Source organism: Octodon degus, unplaced genomic scaffold, assembly GCF_000260255.1.
Source record: "Octodon degus isolate 3935 unplaced genomic scaffold, OctDeg1.0 scaffold00141, whole genome shotgun sequence".
NCBI lineage: Eukaryota > Metazoa > Chordata > Mammalia > Rodentia > Octodontidae > Octodon > Octodon degus.
In genome coordinates, this window is record NW_004524717.1 from 5,507,014 (window position 1) to 5,517,073 (window position 10,060).

General features: G+C 35.9%; 1 protein-coding gene across 1 annotated transcript in view; it reads right to left on the reverse strand.

Moving 5' to 3' along the window:
- The window catches only part of Kif5b (kinesin family member 5B), a 54,766-nt gene that overhangs the window by 43,121 nt on the left and 1,585 nt on the right, over positions 1 to 10,060 (reverse strand). Inside the window, exon 2 of the mRNA XM_004641760.2 lies at positions 4,657 to 4,744. Within this exon, the coding sequence (XP_004641817.1) occupies positions 4,657 to 4,744 (88 nt within the window). The remainder of the gene's footprint in view (positions 1 to 4,656; positions 4,745 to 10,060) is intronic.

The window sequence follows — 10,060 nt, forward strand, 5'->3', positions numbered from 1 at the left end:
TTCAGAAAAAATAATGAATGAATAAACCTATATTATGTTAACTGATGCTACTAAGACAGGACTATTCTTACTTTGTTATGATCTTCCACACGTTCCTCAAAACAAAACAGAACAGAATAAAACACTCAGGCTCCTGAGTGCTGGGATTATAGGCACATGCTACCATGCCCAGCTAGTGCAAATAACTATACTCATTTTCAAAACAGGAATAAATTATGGAACTACAAATAAGTGTAGCAAAATTTCACTAAAGAAAAAAATATATTTGCCCTAACTTCATTTCCTCTTTGACTAGTCATTCATTTGGTTTTCTAGGAAAAAATACCATCATGTATCATGATTTCATAAAAAGATCCACATTATTCGCCTTTTTTTTTTGTACTAGGGATTGAACTCAGGACCTTGTGCGTGCCAGGCAGGTGCTTACACCCCTGAGCTATATACTCAGCCTTTATACATTTTTGTGGATACGCTGACAAACTAAGAACCATACAACTGTGTAATGAGCTCTGAAGCTGACTGAAGTCCCAGTGTGCTTTAATTAATTACTCAGTTTTTAGAAGACTAAAATAATGACCAAAATCCATTCAGCATTATAAATGGCTCAATACCATTATAGACATATGAAATATGCTTTCAGCTAATGTAACAGATCACTAGTAAAATAACCATAAAACTAAAATATGATGAAGAACAAAAAGCTTGTACTCCACTGTGCAAGTGTGGAAAGGGGTTCAGATTGCCCATGAATTCATGAAGCGATCACTCACTCAAAACGCTAATTTAATTTTGGCATACTGATAACACAACTCCCCTTTATTTTATGATAATATCACCACAAAGTTCACTGTCTCTCACCAATACCTTTCCTGTTATTAATCTTGGTGATTTCAATGTTCCTGTATTAGGCACTTTCACAAACACTGTCTCAGATTCTTTTTTTTCCCAAGAGAATTAAATTGTTTATTGATTACACATGGTAATGGATGATACACAGCTTCAATCCCATCTATCATTGTATCTGGTACCATTATTCAATTTAGATATACAGGATGTGCCAAAAATCATTTTTATAACCAAGTAGCTGACTGTTTGCTTGGGTGACCTTTAATGGTCAAATTCAGAGTTCACAACAGTAACTGTCAGTTCAACTACACCAAGGTTTCTGAAGACAATGACTTCTTTAAACAAGCAATTGTAAAGAAATTTTAAATGGAACCTGGCATCACCCTGAAGGAATTCTAACTTCACACTGTTGGGGATGTTAACCAAGATGGCTTCAGAGTAGACTAACTCTACAGAGCATTTTTCAAAAAGATACATTTATTCAGCATCATGATCAGACTATTACATTTAGCAATCAACAGCATGGGTGCAAAAAAAGGTCTACATTAAAACCCTTTGTTGAAATGCTTTACACTTTTTTTTTTTTTTTTTTTTTTTTTGTATTGGGACTCCAGCTCAGGAACTTGCACTTGCCAGACAGGTGCCGTACCTCTGAGCTACGGTCCCCACCCTACATGTCATCGTATGTGTTTCTTTTTTTTTTTACATTTATTTATTTATTTATTTGTGTGTGTGTGTGTGTGTGTGTGTGTGTGTGTGTGGCCAGCTCAGCCCACCAGGGGGCGGGGCTGGCTGGCATGTGGTGCTGGGGGATTGAACCGCGGTCCCTGTGCTTTGCCAAGCTTGTTTCAAGTAAGTGCTTTAGACCACTGAGCCATCTCACCAGCCCCTGCTTTACACTTTCCACAGAACAGAAACTAAAATAACCTGTTATACAATTAGTCACAAACACAGTCCTCAGGTTTTTTTGCCCATAAGCATGAGTATTGTCTAAAACATGTCTTCTTTGTAGCAGCTAGGCCCTGCCACCACTGTGCTTGGCTGAGTTCACAAATCTGTTGTAACCTGTAGCTTCCCTGTCACTTCTCCGGCTCTCCTTTCCTGCTAAGCTTTGTTTCCTGGAAGTGTTTAAAACTTTCTGCCAGTGCCATAGCTACTGCTGCTGCTGGAGCTCCCACAGCTACCTTGATTTTGTGGTTTGGTAAAATACTGGCCTCAACCACCATAGGGCCCAGAGCTTCTGCCGCCAAAGTTTCCTCCCTTCACGGGTCCAAAATTTGAAGACTGTTGTAATTGCCAAATTCATTATAGCTTCCACCACCTCCATAATTGCTTCCACTACCACCGCCAAAGCCGCCTCCGCCTCCTCTGTTGTTATAGCTGTCATAGCTGCCACTCCCACCATCGCGACTGCCCTAGTTCCCATAACCCTGTCCACCACTTCCATAGCCTCTGCTTCCTCTAGAGTAACCAGGGATGCCTCTTCCATAACCACCATCATTACCAAATCCATTGTAGCCATCTCCACTGCCACCATATCCACCCCCACCACGGCTGCCACCAAAGCCACCTCGACCACTGAAGTTTCCTCCACGACCGAAACTGTCATTACCACCAAAACTTCCTCCACGACCACCACCAAAGTTTCCAGAAACACTTCGACCTCTTTGGCCAGATGAAGCACTAGCCATCTCCTGCTTGGACAGGGCTTTCCTCACTTCACAGCTGTGACCATTCACAGTGTGGTATTTTTGAATGACAATCTTATCCACAGAATCATGGTCATCAAAAGTTACAAAAGCAAAGCCTCTCTTTTTTCCACTGCCTTGGTCAGTTACAATTTCAATCACTTTGATTTTTCCATACTGTTCAAAATAATCTCGTAGGTGATGTTCTTCAGTATCTTCTTTAATGCCACCAACAAAGATCTTCTTTACCATTAAGTGGGCATCTGGTCGTTGAGAATTACAGCTCTCTCTGGTTCCACAACTCTTCCATCCACTTTGTGTGGCCTTGCGTTCATGGCTGCATCCACCTCCTCCACAGTGGCATAAGTGACAAACCCAAAGTCCCTGGAATATTTGGTGTCTGGGTTTCTCATCACCATGCAGTCTGTGAATGTTTCCCATTGCTCAAAATGGCTCCTCAGACTCTCATCAGTTGTTTCAAAGCTCAGCCCTCCGATGAAGAGCTTCCCTAGCTGTTCGGGATCCTTCGGAGACTCTGACTTAAAACATGATAGCAGTCGAAGACAGACTGATGATGCTTCCTCCGTGGTGTCTACCAGCCTCTCTCAGATTCTTGACCTAATTTTTTCTATAATCTTGTCCTTTACTACTACAGTTGTCAACTCTGTGATAAGATCCTGATATTTTCACTAATAACTGCACTACCTCCAAAATCTCAAATTTAAATATTCACCTTCTATTTACTCCTTCTAGTGCCTTGATTCCAATGAACCTTGCCCTCACTGAGACGTATAATCCGGTAACTTTTCCACCTTCAGCTTCTGTTATGGCTTCTTTTCTGAAACTTCCTACCTTAGGTTTCATGGTTTGCCATTACAATCACTCCCTTGACAATATCCTTAATTCTGTTGCCTGGACAAATTCAAAACAGATAAATTTAACTCTTCTGGCAGCTGACCACAAGCTGATACTTTATGTTGCCTGACAATACTGCCACTATCCCAGTCCTTCCATTTTGTCTATAAAGTCTTGCCCTTCTTTGTTCTCTGTGATTTTGATTCTTGTATCACTGACAACAAGGAATTAACATTTAAAATGTTCACATTTTCCCTTTATCACGTTTGCTTCTATCCATACACTCTATTTCCTCTTCCGTTACCAGGATGAATAATCTGTGCTCCAACTTAATCCTAACCCATTTACCTTTGTATGGAAACCCAAACACTTTAATCTGGTAAACACCACTAGAAGAGATTTTTGCTTCAATTTAAGAAACATTGTAAAACACTCAGTTAAAAAAAAAAAAAAAAATGGAGTAAATCATATTATAGCTACTTAACTATAAGATCCTTTTGATAAAAGAAGTTTGTATCATAAATAGAAAGTAATTCCACATAATCACTTGGCACTCTCTCAGCACTAGATTTCTATGGTTTAGAAAACACAAAATTAAACAGAAGAAGGGAAGAAGGGTTGAAGGGGAGAGAGACGGTTGGGAGAAAAGCTGGATGAAAAATAAAAGGAGTCAAAATGTTACCATTTATACAGGTACAAATTCTCTATGATGAATGTGCTTAATATGTGTGCCTAAAATGTATTAATAAACTTAATTAGAAAATATATAATAGAGAAATAGCCTGGTGTTAGTTAACAGTACTAAACTGAAACGTACATTCCTTTTCTCACCCTTGCCAACCCCTGCTAAATTCCTCTAAGGTTTCCCTACTCCAAGAAAAATCTTTGGGGAAGGAAATAACAATGGAGCGAAAGAATTACAGACTGCCATTTTCTACTACTTTCTATAAACTGATCCAGGCACTGTGTTTTTATTCTCATACTGTACTATTCGTAGAACTATCTTGGAAACTTTCCTAGGAATATGTAATAGAAATGCATCTTTCAAGAGCAAGCCTGTAACATAATTCCTATCAACACCCATCACTGGGTATTGCACACAGGTAGGAAAGGTTTTTGAGCAATATAGTAAGTTTTTAAGAACTGCATTTAACCACTTTATTATTTGAACTTTGTTCTGCAATTAACTTGGATGTTAAATGGGAAATATTACAAACTTACTGCTAGGACAGTAAGTAAACGAAGTTAACCAGTTAAATATATTTACCTTTAACAATCTTCTTTGCACAGTCATTGTATACTTGCTCTTGGGATGTGCTTGACTGGAATACCCGATCAAATGCATAAGGTTTGGACTGAAAAACAATAACAAAAGTGATTCAGCTACACAAACTAAAAGTAAATGGGTATTTCAAAGCTCCTTAAAATATGCCAACATATTTAACCTTCAAAAGAATATACCAAATATGCATCGTTTCCTATCATTTATCTTTTGGGTGCGAAGGACTCAAGTACAATCTTTTAGAATAAACTCCACAAAAATAATAATGTTCTCTAAAAACAACAAAATAAAAACAATAAAGGGAATAATTGCTTTAGTCTCTGTGGTATTCCCATGGTTTACTACAGTAATTATATATATCATTACAGTGGTAGCCACTAAGACACTGTGTGAATTTTTTTTTAAAAATGGGTGCTTATTCTGGTATTGAGAGTATTTAATATTAGCATCATTATGTAGCTAAGGAAACCTTTTGATGGACACAAAATTCATTAATGATAAATTGAAAGGTCAAGCTTGTTTCTACTATTACATCCTGCTTTTCAGTTTACTACATACTTTTTACCATTCTAGACTGATGACCATGACAGATCCTCTCTCTGCTTTAATGGAACTTAAGTAATAGCAAGGTAGACATTAGTCAAATAAGTGACTATAAAATTTTGACTCAACTGGAGTGCTATGACAATGCAGCGAAGGATATAAAAGAACTTGAGTCTAGAGGAAAACACAGTGTCAGGAAAACATTCTTGGAAAGGGATGTTTAAGAAATGTTTAAAATCTGGGTGTGGTGGTGCACACCTGAAATCCTAGCATTCAGGAGGCTGAGGCAGGAGGATCACTGAGTTTAAGGTTAGCCTGGGTTACATAGAGAGTGCAAGGCCATCATGTACTGCATAGCAAGATTCTATCTCAAAAAAAAAAAAAATGTTTAAAAGCTAAAGAATTAGCACCTAGATCACTATCATTCTCTGCATATACTAGTCATGAAGGAATGGAGCTTTTAAGAACATGATGCTTAAAGATCCCAAGGCAGGAAGGAACTAATTGTATTCGGGAAATCAAAGATGTTAAATTTATAAAGTACCAGAACAAAATGGAAATGTTTAAACAAAAGGAAAATAGTACCTTACATTGAAAATAGTGTAAGCTTTCTGAATACTGAAAACATCTTGGTGACTTCATATAAATTAATGGAGAACTAATGATATAATCTAAGGAGCCAGATGCATAGAATTAAAAAAAAAAAATCAGAATATCCAGGTAATAAGTCAAGGAAAGGACAGAACTGTGAGGCCAAGACAAAACTGAGAAATATCCAATGGCAAAGGTTAGGTTGCAATAAGTTAAAAAAAAAAAAAAAAAGAATTTGAAGTGGCCAAATAGAGCAGAAAATTCGGCAGTGGGTCCGAGAAAGATACTTTTTTTTTAAAGATGGAAACCTAAACAATTTTAAATGCTGAGAGAAAAACCTAATAATCTAGGAGGTAGAGTGAGCACCTAGAGATAAAAAAGAGAAGCTGGCAGTTCTAGGTATTTCCATATCTGGCTGCTTTACAGTTTTTAAAGGAAAACTGCTCTAAAACACAATCATGACACCCCACCCCAAAAAGTTTATAGCTATGCTTCCTAGAACTTAACTGAAAAACAAAAACAAAACACAATCTTTTAAGAAACTCTCTTACAACCTTCCCAAAATTTGGAATAAACAATCAAAATAAAGCAAAGACTTCCTGAACAGCCATTCAAAGCCACTTTCAATTTCCTTTGCTAATCACTTACATCAGGACATGTATGATGATGCAAAGCCAACATCCTAGAAGTTGTAACCGTAAGGGCCCACTTCTAAGCTTTTTGTTATGTATGAAAAATAACCCCTTGTTTATTTCAACCACTATTATACTATGGTTTCCTCTGCAGTAGAAGAATTCCTGATGGATATATTATGTATTAAAATGATCTCATTTTGGCATGAATTTAAAATGTCAACATCTGATTAACTATGACATACATCAAAGTAACCTTTTGCTGGATACTACTGACTGATATATTAACATTCAAATCTACAGGTGTGGTTAAAAACGATCACCTTATTCTATTGATTATACAAAATATATTCATACATAACGCCCCCAAAACACACACATGCAATCAAAGTAACAATCACCATCCACATGTCAACTATACAAATACTTTTTTTCTATTTCTCTCCACCCCCACAAATTTTCCTCTTCACTTAGCCAGCTAACATTTACTAACTACAAGATATTAAGGATGAATAATACAATTTTGGAAACGATATTTAATCAGTACAGGCTATGTAGAGTTCAGAGAGTAATAAAGGATAAGGCTGGATAGAGCCTTGAATACTGAGCTAAGACAGTGATTAACGCTAACTGAAGTGAAATGGAGTCAGCCTCTTTTGGTAGAGACTGCAACTAGCTCAAATATACATTTAGTAAAACATGTATAAAAATGGTAGGAAAGAAAAAAATTAAACAATGATTAATTGTACCCCTGCTTATAAGAAACAAGTTACACAACAGAAAAGAGATAAAAAGATTAAGACAAATGCCATTCCAAAGTTAAATAATTAAACCCTAGGGGTTGGGGAGATAGATAGCTCAGTGGTCTAAGCACCTGCCTGGCAAGCTCAATGACCTAGGTTTGATTCCTAGTACCACATGCTGTGCAGGCCACCGAAACTGGGAAACTGGGCATGGTGGTGCATGCCTTAATTGCTGTGCTGGGAGGCTGAGACAGGAGGATCACTACCAATCTGAGCTGCGTAGGTAGCAAAACTACTACCACAACCTTACTTAAATAATGTGAATGGCAATAATTAAAAGACAACATAAACATAAAAACAAATTGGAACTGAGTGACTTTTATGGGAGTTACATAATTATTAAATTAATGCTAAGTGCTTGGTATTAAAAGTCATTTAATTACAAAACTAAATTATAATTTTATTAAGTAAGGCAAATGTTTTGATAGAAGATCTAGTTCCTAACTGATCTTGGCGTGCTAGAATGAAAATCAAGATTTTATGAAACAATTTCTAATAGTCTAAAATTAAGGTGTAACTCAATCTTTCAAAAACAGCTTGCCATTATCAATATCCCATCCCCCGTGACTTCACCACCCCACTTGCAAACAAAAACAGCCCCAACAAACTAAATACAAAATTTCATTACAACACAAATTAACAACACTAATGCAGAAAGTTGCATCACATAACCAGTAAAGACGAACTTCACCCTCAGTCAAAGTTCTATATGCAGTATTTTAGTATTTATTTTTAGTCTCACTGAACTGGGTGGTGGTGCATGCCTGTAATCCTAGCACTAGAGACTGAGGCAGGACAACTCCAAGTTCGAAGCCAGCCTAACCTGCAGTGAATGTTTCAAAAAGAAAAACTAAATCTCAAGAGTATCTATATTTTAAATCCTAGTTCTTAAAATACACACTGTGCAAAGTTAGTAAGTTTTGCAAACTGTAAGTCACAAGATGCATTCATATCTGACTTACGCTACAAAGGGACAAATCAAGTAGGAATAAAGTTTATCTCAACTGCAATCATACCTTACGTTTCTTACGTGAGGAAAAGTGATCCTGTTTTGAGTCTGGACAGACCAGACAGAATACCAAATATGGTAATGAAGGGCACCCTTCTGGCAGGGATATGCCTTTGTCTGAAACTGTGAATAATGATCTTTCCAGATCCCACAGAACTGTATCATATGAGATTTTCCTTAGACAATGGTTGTGAACTAACATTCCACAATTATAAAAGTGTGATGATGGCTCCTCCTGCTTTTATTTGTCACTCAAGGTAATGAATGTTCAAACACCACATCATGGATTAGAAAGGGTAATTTACGTTTTGCTTAAGGCAAGGAAATGGGCAAGATAATCTAATTAATTTTATTCTCTAATTTTAGTGGACTGCAGCAGAAGCCTTTTTGTTTTGGCAGCTCTTCAGTATACCATGTAAGGAACTAGATTAGCAAAGATAATCAGAAAAATGAACATATTAAACTTTTATGATGCCTATGTAGATACTGAAGTAATTTTTTGATGTTTCCAGTAAGCCCAAATGAACATGGTAAGCTATTTTTCTTTTCTCCTTGTTTTGCACTTAATAAATTAAATTTCATTATTGTGATATAGCTCTATACCAAGCACTTAAATGACAAATTAAAAGCTGCATAACAAACAATAAAATAAAAAGGCTTGCTTCTCATGGGGTCATATATTAAAATCCCATATATTAAAATCACAGCTTATAGAAGTAACAAGAAAACGGACAAAGTATTAAAAACAACCCAGAAGAAAATCAGAATCCTTAAAAATTATCCACAAACACTGATTATGCTAATAATTTAGTAACATTATAAGCTATGTTTTAAATTTTGATTTTAACTAGAAGGTAACATACATGTTCTTAAATTGTGTTTAAGATAACTTGGTTCTCAATGTTGCATTGGTGCAATTCTCTCCTAAACAATTTACTTACTCTGTATCAGCTCAGACCCAGAAACATGAATGAAACAACCAAAAAGATGATTTTCCAATTTTGTTTCTCCTACTATGGTTATGAATTCCTAACCTTTCAAAATACAATTCATTAAAAAAAGAAAAATACAGAATCCCACCATGATTAATATAGTTACTACATTAGGTCTTGAAAATGGTTTAAACATGTTTTTAAGAACTAAACCCATTTTAAAGGCTGTGTCACACTCATTTATAACATATATTTTCTTATACCTTTTGTAAAGACCAGATAAAAATACAAGCTTTACCTAAAAGCCAACTATGTATTATTGATTTACCTATTTTAATATTATAAAATAAATTTATTTCAATTACTAAAGAAATTTTACCAACTCATAAATTTATAACACTTTTAAAAGAAGCACTATTTCCTGTGGTAACTAGTTCTTTTAGGTCTTTCATATTTTATCTTATTTGCAGGATTTCAACAAAAGGAATCTCTTAAGTGATATTTATAGATGGTTCAATACACACAAAAACCTGGAGAAATAAGGCCTCATTACTGTATAATTAAAAAAATAAAAACAAACAGCTTTGGCTTTAGCTCTTGCCAAAGCTGAATCATCACAAAAACTCTTAAGACATTAAAAGCCTCAAGTTTGACAACTAAACTAGTTGTTGCAAGCTTCCACTGATTCCCTGTACAACATACTCTCCCCTAAAGGAAAAGGAGCACTATGCTTAACTTCACCTTGCTATGATGTCATTTATAGAAAGAATTTCTCTGGAGGACTGGTTAACAAAGAACCGGCCTGACAGACTTCACATACTGGCTGGCAGTTATTAATGACCTAATGTTTTCTTTTTCTTTTTTTTTTTTTTTTTTTTT